We start from the raw sequence: 19177 nt of genomic DNA, 5'->3' as shown, positions 1-19177 counted from the left end.
GTGTGTGTGTGTGCTTGTGTGTGCGCGCACGCACATTACTGTGTCATTCTACCTACTCTTGAACCAGTGCCACACATGATATCTTCAGGCGTCTCGTAGACCTGACTGTCCATCTGCACGGTTTGTTTCTTCTCGTGGCTCACTCGGACGCGAAGAATCCTGAAGGCACTGCCGCCCAAATCCAACGCTATGAAGTCTCCCTTCTCTGTGGAGAGAGAGAGAGAGGGGGGGGGTTAGGGTTAGAATCCTATAATAATATTAAAAAAAATAAAAAAAAAGGGTTAGAATCCTGAAGGCACTGCTGGCCTTTTCTATTATTTTGATTAGTTGATTTGACCCCCCCAATCCAACCCTTGATGCTGAGTGCCAAGCAGGGAGGCATTAGGTCCCATTTTTACAGTCTTTGGTATGACTCGGCCGACTCGATTGAACCCCGACCTCCCATTTTCGGGGTGGACTCTGTGGTGGAGAGAGAGGGGTGGGGGTATTTATGGGGACAAAAAAGTGGTGATTTCATGATCAAAATCCTTAAGTTACTGGCATAATTATATATCACAGTCTCTTTTCCCCACAAACTGGTAAAAAGACACAGATATTACAGCTTGCAGTCATTTTGTGTTTGGGGGGGTTTAACACCTCTCGACCGGCACTCCTGGCATGTCGTTATAGGTGAAAAATATCTTATATATAAATCAGCTATTTTCATTGAGTAAAGCTGTCGTACGACAAAGTATAATATGGGGCTTATGTGGCTAACCAGGGAGAGAGGAGAATATCTGCTATAATCCAGCCAAAACCACACAGCTCTCAAAACATTCTGTTGAACATAAATGTTGTCACAACAAGGTGCGGTCTATGAACCAAAGTATAGGGAGTGTTGAGTGAAAGCTCGCATTTGTCTTTCTTGCCTCAGGGTCAGGGACATCTCAGTTCTGAAACAGAAGTGCTATAAGTGTGTGCGTGTGTGTGTGTGTGTGTGTGTGTGTGTGTGTGTGTGTGTGTGTGTGTGTGTGTGCACGCGTGTGTGCGTGTGTGTGTGTGTGTGTGTGTGTGTGTGTGTGTGTGTGACCCTGTCATGTTGCTGAATGAGATTAACTTCCTGCTTATTTGTTAAAGATGGAGTGCCGTGATACCCCCCCCCCCCCATAAACATGTTTAGGGTTATGATGTCACAAAAACGGGGTGAACTTCGTGGTAACAAGAACACTCGGCGGATTTACCCTTTTTGCCGACTTCTCAAGACAAGTCGGCAAACCGTGGAGAATATTATATTTATATTTATTATATTTATACCAATTTCGTTTGGGCCTTTTGACTCGAAGGCTTTCAGGAAGAAACCAACAATACACAGGGAAGGCATAATAGTGAATATTCTAACCACACCTGGAAGTCTATTACAGTACAACAATCACGGTACTCGCATCTTTCAAGTGTGAGTGCAAGAATAAGTGTAAATGCTGTACAGTATATCGCCTGGAGAGACCAACACTGATGCAAAGGAAGCACTTTACTGCTTCTTATCGGTCCAATCACTGCATGCATTCCTTATCACAACTCACTGGCAAGAACTCAATAATACCATATCAACTCTTGATAAGAGCATGGTGACAGATATGATAGTTAAAATGTCACTATAGTGGCTTCTGGTCATTTATCCTCATCACATCACATACTGTATCAATGCCAAGCCTATAGCCAATGATGTCACTACAAGTTTATAAAAAACAACACCTTGTTTAACAACTTAAACCCTACATCCCCAGCCCCCCAGCCTACATCCCCTGTCCCGCACCCCCCCCCCCCCCTCTCAGACCCAAAACTAAAGAATATTTTGTAGTCATTTTATACTCACAAGAGTACATCCATTTATCTACTTTCCATCATTTAGCTGGGGACCACCTGGAACGCCCTCAAGGACCACTTGTGGTCCCCGGACCACTGGTGGAGAACCACTGGTCTACTGTCTATGACAGTAGGCCAAAATATTGTTGAGACTGAGTATACTGTACGCTTAAAAAAAACCAACTAAACTAAACAAGACTCAGACACCATTTGACACTTTATCATTGCAATACCCAAATGACAAACGATGCAATGTAGAGCGCAGGAATAACCATGCTATAATGTTGATGCCTTGATTGATGATGTTATGCATTTTCTATCTTTTTAGATATGCTTTGCGTCAGCAGGAGGGAACACATCAAGGCCAGGCATATTTTGTCAAGTTAGAGCACGCTAACTTTAACATTACTTATCAAGGAGGAATGTAAACAATCCACTAAAACAGTGGTTCTCAACCAGTGGTCCTTGGGTTCCAGATGGTCCGAGGTCCAACCAGCCAAATGATGGAAAGTTGGTAACAAAATGGACCCTTATAGATCTTTAACTCTTGAGAGTGTAAAATGAAAAGTCTTCCAAAGTTTGCGGGCCCTGGGTAGGCAACACTTTTCACACTTTTCTAGCCTCTATAACTGGCAACAGGCCTTTGGCATCCAGGGAGTGTATATGCAAAGTTTCAGGTTGATCAGGCAAACGGTGCCGGGCCCCTACCCACTTACCATCGACATCAGATCAAACGAGAGGACCCACTGAATTTAAGCATAATACTAAGTGGAGGAAAATAAACTAACAGGGACTGTCCACAGAAGGACGGACGGACAGGATCTAAAACATAGTCTTGGCTACGCCTTTAGCCTGACGGAAACAATGGGTGAGTTTGGATATGGCGCACTGAGCGCGCTGGTGCGATACAAACCAATTAGGCATGTAACGATATATCATATATCGATATATATCGATATTAATCCCGACGATATGAATCGATTTAATAATTATTTTTTGGGTGCGAGTGAAATATGGTGTGTGTGATGAAATGTGAGCTTTAATCATATTCCATCATATTCAAGTGCTTTTGGAGAGAAATGAGACAGACTCCATGCAGTCATTCAGAAGCCTGCAGAGGGGAGCTGTGTGTGTCTGTGACTGTGCCCAGGTGATGGTCGTTGATGCTCATTAATGCATCAAGGAAGGGAATTATGTTTCTGCACTGTCAAATAGATCTATCCTAAGATGCCATCAAAGAAAGCTTTTTTTACATGTTAACTCAAGCTAGGTTCTAAACAAGAAAGCTAGGTTTACAGTTGTTGCACAGAAATTAAGTAATTTTACAGAAATGAGACATACTCCATGCAGTCACTTTCAGTAGTAGAAGCCTGCAAAGGGGAGCTGTGTGTGTGTGTGTGTGTGTGTGTGTGTGTGTGTGTGTGTGTGTGTGTGTGTGTGTGTGTGTGTGTGTGTGTGTGTGTGTGTCTGTGCCCAGATGATGGTTGTTGATGCTCATTAATACATCAAGGAAGGCAATTATGTTTCTGCACTGTCAAAACTAATGCTACTTTTGCAATGTAGTTAAATAAAAAATGTGAAAAAAGCTCGGGGAAGTAGGTATGGTAGGCTTCAGGTCTACCATTCTGAAATTTAATTTAATAATATTTGGACTACCGGTATACAGTATATATATATCCTTCCTTTTCTTTTCTTTCTTTAAAAAAAAGTAAAGACAGCCTACTGTCAGCTGTCCACATATTAGGCCTGAGGCCTACCATTGCGTGGCACATCTATGCACGGCATGTCTATGTCTATGTTCACAGGCTTCTGTGTGTGTGGCCCAGAGGGTATCTCAGCATGTTCAACACTATACCTGTTGCACCATGTGTCCTTTGGGAAACCGGGCCATTGCTTTTAAAGAAAAATGTTTAACTAAAAAAAACATCATATTCATAAAATATGAGATGTCACATTTGAGGAACAATGAGAACAAGACACTATAGTTTACAAAACACAAGTCATAAATTACATGGTTTTGTAATTATGCAGGAAGTCAGCCACACTTTGTAGAAGTTGCAGCTTTTTGCATAATATCCTGTTCCTTGATGGTTTGAGAAATTCCTTCTGTGACACTGTGGCCTTGTCCTTTGAATCATGAGCACTCCTACCTCCAGATGAAAGAGCTGATTTTAGACATTAGACATATTACTTGACATATTACAGAGTATTTCTGTATTGATACTTTTACCCAAAAAGAAAATGGTATAAATAGATTACTTTTTCCACCACTGTCACACAGGATGCTCTACCTACTATATAGGATCACAGGAGAGGAGATTGAAGTAGTGGAGTATAAATATCTTGGTCTTATTATAGATCACAAACTATCCGATGTGCTGATGTTATTTTTAAGCAGGACCAACAGGACCAATGTACTTTCATAAAAGAAAATTAACTTTGAAATAAACATGCTCATTTTGATCAATGAGCACGTTGCATGAGCAACATAGAAATGCACAAGACAGACACACACATTAAATCCTGCATGGGAGCTCAGCTGACCAGTACAACCAGTCTGATACTGTTGTACTGGGAGCTGACCAGTACAACCACAGTCTGATACTGTTGTACTGGGAGCTGACCAGTACAACCAGTCTGATACTGTTGTACTGGGAGCTGACCAGTACAACCACAGTCTGATACTGTTGTACTGGGAGCTGACCAGTACAACCACAGTCTGATACTGTTGTACTGGGAGCTGACCAGTACAACCACAGTCTGATACTATACTGGGAGCTGACCAGTACAACCAGTCTGATATACTGTTGTACTGACCAGTACAACAGTATATCAGACTGGTTGTAACAGTTTGATACCGTTGGCCACTATAAGCATCTCCACTGGAGCAGTTGGGGGTTTGGTGCCTTGCTCAAGGGCACTTCACCGTGCAACGTTGATAAACTAAATCTCACTGTCCCCGTTATTATTGTTCGCTTCCCGCGTCCGCGCATCTTACTTGTTTTACTGTATGCTTGTTTGAACATTCCAAAATCACTCACAACAACAAATTGTGAAAATTGAGAAGGCCTGTCCATGACCAGGCTGACTGAGAACACAGGAACACTAAAGTCTGCTTGGTAAACATCTAATCCACTTGCAGTGGAGTTCCAGCCACTACCTTTTGGTCAGAGGTAGATAGATACCCCAAATCAGAACCAACCGAGCAAAGTAATAAATATTCATGGCAGTAACTAAATTAAGATGCTGTAGCCATGAGGATTGTGAACTCTAGGGGATGGGAAATACATGGAATTAGAGAAAGGGGGGCGTCAACAATGACACATTCTATTGAGTTCATCTTAATGCGTTGAGACTTGAGATTAAAGTCGCTATGTGTTGTTGAGAGCCAAAACTCAATTTTCTGAAGTAAAACCTATGCTAATATGATGGATTCGTTATCGAGATGTGCGCCACATTTTGAGGGTGGTAATGAACAGAGATAGTCCTGACTTGGGACAGGTTTAGGGTCAACATCGGGGATGCTTACCTGAACCGTCAGGGATTGAACAAACAAACGTCGGCAGCATCTTCAGCGTGGCAGTGTGGTTGGTGTCACGACCCAATCCACTGGTCAGCTCCCTGCGAAAGCGCTGCGTGATGTCCTGTAGCGTCTCATCAGAGAAACGCATGGAGTACAGGTACTTGTCGATCTGAAGGAGAGAAAGAACAATGTGCAGAATTATTATTACTACAAAAGCTATACTCCCACTGCTGATTCTGCTTCTACTCACTCACACACGCAAAAATGAAGTAGGCTAAATACAACTGACAAAGAGTATTGTTCCACTTATCACAACTTCAGCAACAATATAATCCATTTCTGATAAAGCACACAGCTAGATAGTTTTATAGGAACTATTATAGGAATCACAAGTTCACGACCGGACTGTCTCATTGACCAATCAGGCTGAACGTGTCCGCACACACACACACACACACACACACACACACACACACACACACACACACACACACACACACACACACACACACACACACACACACACACACACACACACACACACACACACACACACACACACACACACACACACACACACACACAGGATTACATGGTGAAACCCATTGTTGCATCATAGCACATTATCATACAGCAAATAATGGATTGACACACATTGACGTCACGGTGGAATTTGTGCTTCTTCCGTTTGTAAGGGTCACGCGCTGACTGTGTTTTCCTGTTAGTACCGTCAGTACAATGGCCTTGTTTAATCAGGACCATGTATGTGAATTGCAAGTTGTACTTGCTGTGTAGAGTAGACTCAAGACAGACCGATGATGGAGTTTAATTGAGCAGCCAGGCCTTAATTAGCATAGCCGTCTAGGCGCCTAAATGTTGTCAACAACGTCGAAGGACATTGCCAGAGGTTGTTTGGGCACTTATTTAGCATGTTTAACTAGTTTGATTTTTTTTTCAAATAGTTCAACTAGCCGATCTACATCGACACGCTTTGAGCTTGTAGATCGGCTATTTGAACAAGTTTAAAAGGTTTAAAAAAATAATGTGTGTGCGTGCGTGTGTGCGCACGAGCGTGCGTGTGTGTGCTGTATCTGTCATGGTGCTGAGAAACAGTCCCCTTATTAACAGTTATGAGTGTTACATTCCCTATATAGTGTTAATAATATCCCTCTCAGTCCTGAGTGCCATGCAGTGCCGACTCACAGGCTGATTAACACGTTAGTTTTACTGTGAAGTTCATGGTCTTTCACCTTGGGGACCCCACTACGTTAATTAACTGACCCCCATGGTCTTTCACCTTGGGGACCCCACTACATTAATTAACTGACCCCCTTGGCCTGATATGAACCCACTGAACCCAGGTGCTAACATGTTCCCAAACATGTCGATGCCCCAAAATAGCCATGCATACCCTTCTTGTGATATAACTTGGGGAAAAAAGTACATGAATAAAATAGCCAATCTGTGAGCTTATTGTTATGAAAAACATTGACAATAGTGACATGATTTCTTTTTTGTTTTTGTTTAATCACATGAACCCTAGAGTTCCTATTCCTGGGTGAACGTTCCGGGAAAAATGGCTACAAGAACATGTCACAATGAATGTGTCGACATGTGGCACGCTGTGAGCTTGACAGCTTGTAGATTGGCTATATGTTTTGTGAATACATTTGGTGTAGAGGTAAAAAAGGAGGGGGCCTCTAGTGTAGACCTCTAGAGGACTGCAGTCAATGGAGGACGACGTGAGAGAAGAAACATACACATGGGATTATGCAGTCACACCGCGTACAGTCACACATGGTGTAGTGTAGTGCAACTTCCTGCTGTACAACATCAATGAGCCAGTAGTCTCGCGTAGCCAGACAACTATAGAGAGCCTGGAACTATACAATCCGAGCAAGGAAGCTGACATTTCCGAAGGTGTGGTCTCTTACTAGTGAATAACCACTTAAAACAAAATCACATGATGCAACAATACTGAAAGCATTTTTAAAACCCTTCAAATATTCGTTTATGTCATTAAAATGTACATAAATACTTCTACTATTAAAATTAATAATTTCATAATGTTATATTTGCATTGAACTGACTATCTGTGTAATATAGATAATAATAATTATCACTGATGTTTTCAAGGAGATTGTGGTCTTCACTTTATGTTTCCTTTTTGCAAATCTAATGATTGTATGGTTTTGCTGGCCTGTGGTTCTGACTCCTGGTTGGCAATGTGTGTCAATGTTTTTACCACAGAGGAATGATTTTACCTGTTCCTCGGTTCTCCTTTCGTATACCTCCGATACAGATCGGAGGAGAAGGCTTCGTTTGACCTTCACACCTGAGATGATCCCATCATTCATCCTGGAGTATTGCTCTAAACTGTCCAATCGATTTTCCAGGAGAACAATTTTCTTCTCTTGTTCCATGTTTTGTCTTTTGAGCTGCTTTGCCTCACCCATCAGCTCTGTTATGATGGCCTGTTGTTTCATCATGGTCTCCATATTTGCAGACATCATTTCCACTATGGATTTCAGCTCCTCCATGTCGTTTTGAAGAATTTCCATGGCCATCCCAAATCTGCTGATCTGGACTATGGAGTGGGCTGCCTGGTGGTGGCTAATACTCCCGGGGCTGGCCTGGTGGCGGCGAATACTCCTGGGGCTGGCCTGGTGGCTACTGCCTGGTGGTGGCTAATACTCCTGGGGCTGGCCTGGTGGCTACTGCCTGGTGGTGGCTAATACTCCTGGGGCTGGCCTGGTGGCTACTGCCTGGTGGTGGCTAATACTCCTGGGGCTGGCCTGGTGGCTACTGCCTGGTGGTGGCTAATACTCCTGGGGCTGGCCTGGTGGCTACTGCCTGGTGGTGGCTAATACTCCTGGGGCTGGCCTGGTGGCTAGCTGCTGCCTGGTGGTAGCTGATGTTCCTGGGGCTGGCCTGGTGGCTAGCTGCTGCCTGGTGGTGGTGGTGGCTCCTGGGGCTGGCCTGGTGGCTAGCTGCTGCCTGGTGGTGGCTCCCGGGCTGGCCTGGTGGCTAGCTGCTGCCTGGTGGTGACTCCTGGGCTGGCCTGGTGGCTAGCTGCTGCCTGGAGCTGATGCTCCTGGGGCTGGCCTGGTGGATAGGGCTGGGGCGGTATGGGAATTTTGTTATTGCAGCAATCGTCCTCCCCCTTACTGACGGTATGGCGGTAACTACCGCACCCCCCCATACACCCTTGCACGGAGATGTATAGAGTAGCTGCGTGTCTCTCAATGCAGTCACATTCCTCCTCCCCGCACCTCACTGATTCCGTGTTTATTATAAACATTTAATTTCATATCACAACCATATGCACTCGTAGGCCTAGGCGCCAGAACAGCACACTAAATAGGCAAAAAAAGGCAAATATATATTAATATTTTATTTAATTAACCTTGGTAATGAACCCAACACCGCGGTATGCGACGGTTACATAACCGCGGTATGACGATATTGCAGTTATTGCACACAGCCCTATAATGGTGGATGCTGCTCCTGGGGTAATTCAAGTTAGGTCTGTTCAGGGATGAACAGTTTGCCTGCGGAACACGCTAAACCCGTCTTTTCCCCCATTTTCTTTCCCTCCTAAATGTGCTGAACCAGCCCTTTGTTTTATACATTTCATTCTACGTTTTTTGATCACTGACATAAGAGTTTTCCCACGGACATTGTGACGAGGATGAAACTTTAAGATGACGTAACCGGAAATCGACCTATTACTGGCTTGCAAGGACTTCTAGGAAACTGATGCCCAATGCATTTTTTTGTTTCCTATTGTCGCGGTGGTGGAATCCCCGATTCAAACACAAAGATTGGACTATTTTCAGGTGTATTTTCATGAAATGTAGTTACACGCCGTGATTCTTCAAATGTTAGTGTAAACACCGGCAGGGAACGGAAATAAGATATTGATTTCTAACACAGTAAATGTGTTAACTCATACAACTGTAGCCTGTCCCTGGCTGGCCTGGATCAGGTGGTTAAACTCAGAGGACGTGAGAGAATAAACATACACACGGATTATGCAGTGACACATGGCGTAGTGCAACTTCCTGGTTTACAACATCAATGAGCCAGTGAGTGACTCAACTCCTTCCTGTAAATTAAATACCTCCCCTAAGCATCTGTCATTTTAATTATGTCCTACAGCACACACACACACACACACACACACACACACACACACACACACACACACACACACACACACACACACACACACACACACACACACACACACACACACACACACACACACACACACACACACACACACACACACACACACACACACACACACACACACACACACTCCTTATCTCCGTCCACAAAATGCTCTTATACTGAGTAAATGTATATTGAGAACTGATAAGAGCTAATGTAATGCAGCTGCCCAGCTGCATTACATTAGCTCTCTCTCTGACCTTGGCCAAATCGTGTTTGGAAATATATTTTTCACAATGTAATTTTATTTGTGTGCTGCTGCTGGCCACCCAAGATAAGGTAAAGGCTGGGTTCAAGTCGCTTAAAACAAATATGAGACGTTATTAGCCATTTGGAAACTGCACCCGGGTAGACTCCACAGGAAATGAGCACAGGGTCATTGAGTAAGAGCTACATCACCACATATTTTCTTCAGTTATACAATAAAATAAAATAAAGCACTTTCATTATGTGAGTGTACAGATGAACCCATATTATGAGTTAAATGCTCAAACTATGTCTCACATAGAAGAAATATTAAATTATATAAATTATTATATGAGTACTGTTGGGCTGGTTGGGTAGCCTACCTATATCTCCCGATGTGGTATACAGATCGGCACAGTTGACCTTCAAGGCTATGAGCGATCGTTGCACAGTGACATAACTCTACACAAACCTACTGTACTGTTACTGTAGGCTACAGTACGGCAAGAGAGACTTCACTCTACACCGCAGGAAATTAATCTGCACTGCTCCCAATTAATTCCTCGCATGTGACTGTGCGCTCATCATGGCTCATGCAAAGCACCATTTAAATGGCTTAAGCAAGTTAAGCATCTAATTAACTTGTAACATTGTTTTTATTGCTTATATCCTACCAATTTCATATGACATGCCTTTACAAAATACAACTATATATCTAAAATATATCTATTTCACAGTTTATTTGTTTTATTATAGCTAAACATTTTACAACATACATATGTTTAGATGCCTGTGACAGCCTGTCAGCTGGTCAGTCAATGCTGCTCCGCTTGTCTACGACAGAAAAACAGTTGTAGGACAAAGCCTACGACAGATATTTGGCGTGGCTTACACTAAAGTTCAAAGTCACGCTGGAATGATAAATGCCGAAAGTTGGTGTGAGGTGTACGCCGCGTTGATAAATGAGGGCCAAGGCTAATTTAAATTAAACATTATTGTATCTATACCCCAAAAAAAAAATATTTGCTCACCAGCTTGCCAAAATAAGTAATTATTTCTAGCCAGAAAGCTGATATTTTAAATAATACAAAAAAAAACCTAATGCTGTTGCCCCTATAGGCCCCTGCATGAGAAAGAAAAAGCAGTTAGAAGTTGTATGACTCAGCACTTCACAGCTAGAAATGGTGACTAAGCACTCCCTAGAAGGACAGCAACTGATCTCGTCATCTCACACAGCATACTGCATCTCCGGCACAGGCTATTAATGTAAGCACACAGCCATATAGCACAATTCATTGTACTATTTACAACAAATTATACATACATCTTTGTATATAAAAGCTATTAAACACAGAATACAATTAATTCATAATTGAATCAATTAAAGAGTCAATTCAATGATGGTATGATGGTAGGTGTCATCCCCTCTGTGTCTCTTTTCCGTTTTGTGTTTCTTTGTGAGGACTGCGGATGAAAATTAGCAACTGTGCTATATCCAGTGTATTTACGTCCATGTGACGTCCATTAATATGCATTGTCCTGTCCAAATAAACAAATAAAGTAAAGTAAAGTAAATTTGTCTCCTTCATTTGACCGATCCTAAACACTTAGTAGCAGTAAGCAGTTACTGTATACAGTGCAGCGCTGCTCGGGACCAACCCCATTTGTAATGGTCAGTACCTCGGTCAAGGTGGGTGCCTTTGGTCCGACATACTGACAGTCCGACAGGCATTAGTCCGACACCCTACCCAAAACCCTAACCCTAAACCTAACCTCACAGGAAACCACGGGTTAGTTTTAACCTGCCACAGATTAGTTGTAACCGGCCGCGCATTTCGGGAGCGACAGTGCTGTCGGACCATGTCTAACCAACGTATGCACCCCGGTCAAGGACCAGAAGGCATACCAGAAGGACTACTAGGATAGCCAAGCACTAGAGCGAGTTAAAATGGAACTAAGCATGGCTGAAATATATGGTGGTAATTTTCCAATCAGGGCTTCATATATGAAAAGGTGCCAATGATGATTCAGTCAGAGAAGACCAGCCCACGTTATTATACAATGTACAGTGATGAGTATTGTAGCGGTCACCAGTAATACACCTGGCAGCCTGGCAGGAGTATGTACTTTACCTAGCACACCTAGGCGCTTGGTTAACCAACTACTGTATTACAGTATGTATGTAGGCCATGTTGTCCTCTCAATACACCTTAGACCTGACAAGGCCCGGGGCCTCGTTTGGGTTGGAAACAAGAGCTGTGGGTAGCTGGGATTTCTCTCTCTACCTCTCTGCATCACTTTCAACCTCTCTCTTTCTTAAGGTCTTCAATCATACCTCTCCGGCCTGAGCCGTGGCTCGATTGTCCAGGCACCTTGGCTGGCAATCCAGCCTGGCAGTGTGCCACAGGTTCGACTCCCGATCCTGACGGCATTTACTGCATGTCACCCCCCCCCCCATCTCTCTCCCCATTTCCTGTCAGCCTACTGTCTGTCCATCCATAAAAAAATTAGATACAATCATACCTCTCCATAGCCTGGCTAATAAGCCAGACTAATATCACACAACACGGCTGATTCGGTCTGGCTTATTAGCCAGGCTAACCTCTCCATCCCTCTCCGTTTGTTGTTCACTCTTTCACTCTTTCACACACTATTATTTGCATTGCCGCTTGCCACAACAATATTGTGTTCACAGGTGTCACAGAGAGGCGGATCCCGGAAGAAATGAAACCTGACTCCACTCTGTGTGTGTGTGTGTGTGTGTGTGTGTGTGTGGGTGGGTGTGTGGGTGGGTGGGGGGGGTGGGGGGGGTGGGGGGGGGGGGGGGGTGGGAGAAGTTAGGAGAGAAGTTAGGAGCCTATGGGTGACAGTATTTTTCCGTCAGTCAGTCAGTGGTACACACACACACGCACACACACCCCATGGGCACATTTAAGCCGACAGCCGCGGACAGAAGAAGCTGTGTTTTACGTAATTTCCGAGTTTTTAGACAGCTGGTGGATGGAAATTAAGCTCCACCCCCGCGGCTGACTGCCGCGGAGGAGAGCGTTTCTGGGAATCTGTCCGTCGCGGCAGTCAGCTGCGGAGGTGGAGCTTCTTTTCCATCCACCAGCTGTCTAAAAACTCGGAAATTACGTAAAACACAGCTTCTTCTGTCCGCGGCTGTCGGCTCAAGTCTGCCCATGCTGACACACACACACGCACACGCACACACACACACACACACACACACACACACACACACACACACACACACACACCTGTGATCAGTAAACACTTGAGGGGCAACTAAGGAGTAGTTTTGACACATTGTGAGTCCTTTGAAGATTGACAAATCTTATTTTGTGGGGGATCCGGGTCCCATATGGCAGGCACAAAATCTTTTCAAATGGTATTGTTAAGAACATTAAGTAAAATGGAGAAAATAGATCTACAACATCGTGTCTCTATGCGACACGTTGTGAACTTGTAGATCTGCTGATGTTGTTCACTACTTTGTGTGACACTCCTGTGTGAAGTTGGGCATCAATGTATGAATAAATATGGAGATAGAAGGTTTCTGCGCGACAGCAAAGATGTATACAGTCAAGGACACTGCAGTGGGTTGAGTGAAGGACAGACAGACTGATGTACAGTACATCAAATACACAACAAAGGCCATCTGACCTCAAATGCTAATTTACCATAAGATCTTGATCAGCTAGCGTAAAAACACCAAAAGTGGTCTGTGCTTACATTACATGAAGTTCACATTCTGAAATGGAGATTTGAACTATGTTTTTATTTATTTACAGTATAAAATTGTACTGTATGGATGTGCGCATGCTTGTGTGTGTGTGTGTGTGTGTGTGTGTGTGTGTATGTACATTGTCTGTGAATTGATTGCATATAGGGCCGCAATGTCATGGCGGTACAACCAGTGTGTGTCCAGTCAGTGTGTACAGTATGAAACCCTGCTCTCAGAAGAATAATTACACACGTGGAAGGTACAGTAGCCTACAGTATGGCAAACAATGCATTCTGGGATTGTGTGTGTGCGTGTGTGTGCTCACTCACACCCCGCGCAGTCACTAAGCACCTGTCACCTGTATGATCACATGGTTCAAAGCTGGCCTATTTTAAGGGAGTGTGTGTGTGTGTGTGTGTGTGTGTGTGTGTGTGTGTGTGTGTGTGTGTGTGTGTGTGTGTGTGTGTGTGTGTGTGTGTGTGTGTGTGTGTGTGTGTGTGTGTGTGAGAGCAGAGCAATAGAGGGAGATGAGAGGAGATGAGGAAGTGACTTATTTTCTTGTTTCAGCCTTGAAGGACGTTTGATACCACTCACACATGGCATAAACCGGGGGACAGGTTGTCAACTTTGTCACACTGTGACTTTGTATACATATGAGTGGAATTAACTAGACTGTAGGGCTCAAAACAGGAAGGGAGGAAAGAGAGGGAGAAAGAGAGTAAAATATATAGGGTAAAACAGTGTTAAGTAGAACAGATCGAGGCAATGGAAGTGTTAGTTGTATCAGATTCTATGAGTGAGAAAGACAGTGGTGGAAAGTAACTGTGCATTTACTTCACCCTTTTTGCAAAAAGTACTTTTACTCAAGTAAACAACTAAACATTACTGAGTACTTTTTCCACCACTGGAGAAAGAGCACTGACTGTAGCTGCAGGTGCTGACTTATGACATCATCAGTAAGCTACTTTAAATAGAGCCTGCTCCAATGTATGATGACATGGCATGGCCGTGCACTGGAAACATCCTCAGGCATGTATAAACGTTATATGTGTCCATTTGGTTATGTCTGTACACTCTCAGACTTAAATTAATTTCACAGTGTATAGCAACAGTTGGGATACTCTGTCAGACAGAAGTATTCTGGGGCCACTGGGCACCGTTGCAAATATAATATGATGATGCAACTCTGTCTGCCTGTGGGTTGGCTAACTGGTCCAGGCAGTTTTTAGTGGAATAGCAGTGGAGAGGGGCCACAAGGGTGTCCGAAAAAGTATGAAAGACAGATATTCATGTTGCTCAAGGGGCCCTACCCTCTACCTTCATTCCACCACCCTCCCTCTGTGGGCTCTTTCTCTCTCCCTCTCATCTCTATTATAGGCCTGAATCTTACATGGCCTATTCTATAATGCCTTGATAACTGTCTTAAAGTATATACTGAATCCCTTACCCTTGTATCGAATATATAGCCGCACACAGCAACTGGAACTTTATGAACAAGGGATCATAATTCTAAACATAGTCAATGAATGGGCTTTCTTTCTTTCTTTCTTTCATTCTTCCTTCCTTCCTTTCTTCAGGGAAGCCCATTGAGAGCAAAGCTCTCTTTTTCAAGGATGCCTAGCTCATATAATACAATAATACACATTCATGTTCAAGGCCTCGTTATCGTCCATGTTTTTGCTTCTTTCAACTCGTACCCTACTATCTTTCCCTATCTTACACCTTCCGCTCATGTGATATTTCCTCCCTACACTAGTATCATCTCCTACTTCCTGTTTCTCCTCCTGTTGCTCCTAGCACTGACGCTGACGTGTGTGAACAGCAGTGGGTGGGAAAAGTACTCACTTTTCTTTTTTTTTTACTTAACTAAAAAGTATCAATGCTGCCATATAGAAATACTTTGTTACAAGTAAAAGTCTGGCATTCAAAATGTACTTGAGTAAAAGGTACAAAAGCATTGGTATAAAAAATTACTTAAAGTACCAACTATGTAGAATGTACCATTTCAAATTTTTTTATGTATTGTATATAAAAAAATAGCAGATCTACAAGCTCCCGAAATGTATATAGGGCTGAAGTGGTTAATGTATGTTTTGTAATAATAATCCAAAAATCTACAAAGTAACGGGTAACGAAAGATGTCAAATAAATGTAGTGGAGTATATTTGACTCTGACATGTAGTGGAGTAGAAGTAAAAGTTTTTTTTCGTGTTTCAGTAACAAGGTTACAGGAAGAGGGGCAGACCACTAAACACCTGGCGTCGTGACCTGGATGCAGATGTGAAGACATCTGGCCACACCTGGGGACAGCTGGAGAAAATGGCCCAGGACCGGGATGTCTGGACAGCTCTTGTTCGTGGCCTATGCCCAAAGTTGGGCTATAGGCCTTCTTACAGGTAAGTAAGAAGTAAAAGTAATGGGAATTGGAATTACTCAAGTGAGGAACAAATAACTTAAAATTGTACTTAAGTACAGTACTTATTTTACCTTTAAGGCCGGCTGCGCCCTCTGCGTCACATACACCTCTGCTCTGTCATATAGCAACATATATATTTATTTTAGTACGAAGTTGAAGGTTTTAAGAAAACCTTAGGTTAGGTTTTAGGAGGCGTTTATTTATTTTTTGGCCTAAACTCAATTTTATAGGTCTAAACTAAATGGGTTAAGTAAATGTACATAGTAACTTTACTTTCCACCACCAGTGAACAGACACAGTACTCAGAGGTAACTTTAGCCCCTAAGGTAACTTTTAGTGCATCACCTCAGTATCACTGATCTTAGCATGTACTGTAACATCTGTCATGCTACAACACGACTCCTCTCACACCATGATGTGTCACGTGTGTAGGATTATAACACGCGCGAAAACTACACTTCTGTTCCACACTATGCTTCCAGCTCAATGAAGCTGCATGAAGCCTTTTGTTATGGTGATGATTGACGACACCACAAACTCATTTGACCTCCAAATCACTTTCCTCCTCCTCCACCTCCACCACCACCGGCCGGCCTCCCACGCTGCACCACTTCTCTGATATCATGATGACATGACATCCACCACTGAAGCCCTGTCACAGTGACGTTAGTGTGGAGTCCAACTAAACCATGGCCACAAGCTGAAGACGAGCTAGGCACCCAGTGACCTCTACAAATATCCTCTCCTCTCTCCTGCCCCCCCCCCCCTTCTCCCTCTATTGCTCTGCTCACACACACACACACACACACACACACACACACACACAGTCAGAGAAAGGCGGGTTAGACAAAGTCAAACTCACCTTTTTAACCTGATCATCCTTGAGTTCAGTAAAGTAGTAGGCGAGCAACTGGGCTGCAATCATCTTGGGCCTCTTTCCCTCTCACTCACTCACACACACGCACACACACACATGCACTCTTTCTCTCTCTCACACACACACACACACATACACACAAACAGTCTCAGACACACACGCACACTCAATATGTCTCACACACACACACACTCTCCAGCACTCCAAAGGAGAAAAACTGGAAAGGTAAAAAGCTCACGTCTCTCAGCCCGTAGCAGATGTAAACATATCCTTTACAGTACAATCCAAACTAAGACTGTACAGCACACTGCTACCACATTGACTCTCCTCTCTCTCTCTTTCTGTAAGCCAGGAAGTGTAACTGTGAGACTGCAAGCTTAGCTGCATGGGGGGCGGGGGGAGGAGGAGGAGGAGGATGAAAACCTGAGCCCTGCCTTCTACTCGTCCGCTGATTGGATAGAGCTGCTGCTAGCTGGGGGTATGTACCACACCCTCTCATCTGTGATTGGCTAATGTGCTCAAAGGCAAACCTACAAGGAGGGCGGGAGACACCAGCAAAGAGAGAGAGAACAGACAGAAGAGAGAGAGAGAGAGAGAGAGAGAGAGAGAGAGAGAGAGAGAGAGAGAGAGAGAGAGAGAGAGAGAGAGAGAGAGAGAGAGAGAGAGAGAGAGAGAGAGAGAGAGAGAGAGAGAGAGAGAGAGAGAGAGAGAGAGAGAGAGAGAGAGAGAGAGAGAGAGAGAGAGAGAGAGAGAGAGAGAGAAAAATAATGAGAATCTTGGAAGAAAGGTAGAGGGACAACTAGGACTTAAAGGAGGTATATGAGGTGGTAGAGGGACAACTAGGACTTAAAGGAGGTATATGAGGTGGTATCCGTAGAGGGACAACTAGGACTTAAAGGAGGTATAATATATTATGAGGTGGTATCCGGTATGGACATGCCAGCTGTTGTTTTACAGTCTGAAGTCGAGTTGAAGTTGTTGAGTCACGAGTCAGTCCATTCAGATCATAGCAGCAAATAAACTTAAAGAATGGCTCACGCACACTGCACAGGGGGTGGGGGGTGTCCTTACTTAGCCTGGCGCGGCCAGACTCATAGCGAGGGTTCATATGCGGGTTCACCCGCATATAAGAATCTTCAGTGAATCCCCGCTATGAGGCTTTCACCTTGGAAACCACTCTCTGACTCTCTTTTTGTGTTGCTGGTTTCCAAGGTGGGGTCCGTGTTCTCCAGGGGGGACCGCAGCCAGAGTGTATGGTTATTTGGGATTGCTTGGCATGGAAAGAACATACATTTGTACATATGTTGCAATTTGCTCTCTGCATTTAACCCACATCCAATTCCTAAGTATTAGGAGCAGTGGGCGCTATTAATATAGCCTGGGGAGCAGTTAGGGGCCTCTACTTGCCAGCACTAATAAATCAAAATAGGTACAGTACCAATAGAGTAACACTATTCTACAGAATTGCTCAACAGATCAACCCACTCTAGGTTATTACTCAATAGACACTCCTGCTACTCTAATCTATAGCATTAGGTTCACAAAGTAGGGTCCAAGGACCCTGAAAGAGTTCCAGGGGGTCTCAAGCAAATTAAGTTTAATTTAACTATAATTTCAACAACTAGCCTAATGGGAGAATGTATCTGTGCACAATCTAGCTCCCACATATCTCGCCAACGACCAAAGGGAGTGCCTTTCCGGTCATTGACTCGGTCGAATAAAGTGGTTGTGCTCATTTTCATCAACGCCTTGCCCATGTCTTATATAGGCATATAATAATAAATGGCATTTTATAGCGCTTTTCCAAGTACTCAAAGCACTTTACAATCGTTCAATCATTCATACATTGGGAGGCGAAGTGGTGAACAGTGAACACCATAGCGTCCTCACTTCCCACACCAATGGTGGAAGCAAACTCACACCGACCGACTCATTGGAGGCGATGTAGGGTTCAGTGTCTTGCAGACATCTCCATATATGGGTTTAAAAGATCACAGACAGACAGACACATGACATGGGGTGCTGTCTGATGACGGCCTCAGGACTGAAACACACTCTCCTTCTTTTACTGTCACTTTTATATCTATGTAACTAAATCTATTTTTACATCTTAAGAGCATCATTTTCTGTCAGTGTACGATTGTGCGGGCCTTTTCTGTTTGTTCTGGCTAACATAAGACACTATGACAGGTGTCATAAGAATGACACTGAAGGGTTTTTTCTGTTCAACTTTACTCTATTGTGCGTGCGTGCGTGCGTGTGTGCGTGCATAGGTATACGTGCGTACTGTACGTGCGTGCCCACATGCGCGTCCATGCATGTGCTATGCATGGAACTTCTTAGCATAACATATTAATCAAATGTAAATAT

At 43.7% G+C, this 19177-nt stretch overlaps 1 protein-coding gene across 2 annotated transcripts in view; it reads right to left on the bottom strand.

Moving 5' to 3' along the window:
- The window catches only part of LOC308319078 (hexokinase-1-like), a 35590-nt gene extending 18447 nt beyond the window's left edge, over positions 1-17143 (bottom strand). The window contains exons 1-3 of one of the 2 annotated variants that reach the window (XM_080768919.1): positions 16793-17143; positions 5372-5534; positions 57-205 (exon numbers count right to left, since the gene is read on the bottom strand). In XM_080768919.1, the coding sequence (XP_080625045.1) occupies positions 57-205; positions 5372-5534; positions 16793-16855 (375 nt within the window). In that variant the 5' untranslated portion in view covers positions 16856-17143. Of the gene's footprint in view, positions 1-56; positions 206-5371; positions 5535-7629; positions 7725-16792 lie in introns of those variants that run through there. The other variant, XM_080768918.1, reaches the window with a different exon arrangement.
- Positions 17144-19177: the final 2034 nt, after the last annotated feature.

Source organism: Protomyctophum bolini, assembly GCF_963924005.1.
Source record: "Protomyctophum bolini genome assembly, chromosome: 1".
Classification (NCBI taxonomy): Eukaryota; Metazoa; Chordata; class Actinopteri; order Myctophiformes; family Myctophidae; genus Protomyctophum; species Protomyctophum bolini.
The sequence above is the reverse complement of the archived record's forward strand: the minus strand, read 5'-3'. Positions and strand labels throughout refer to the sequence as shown.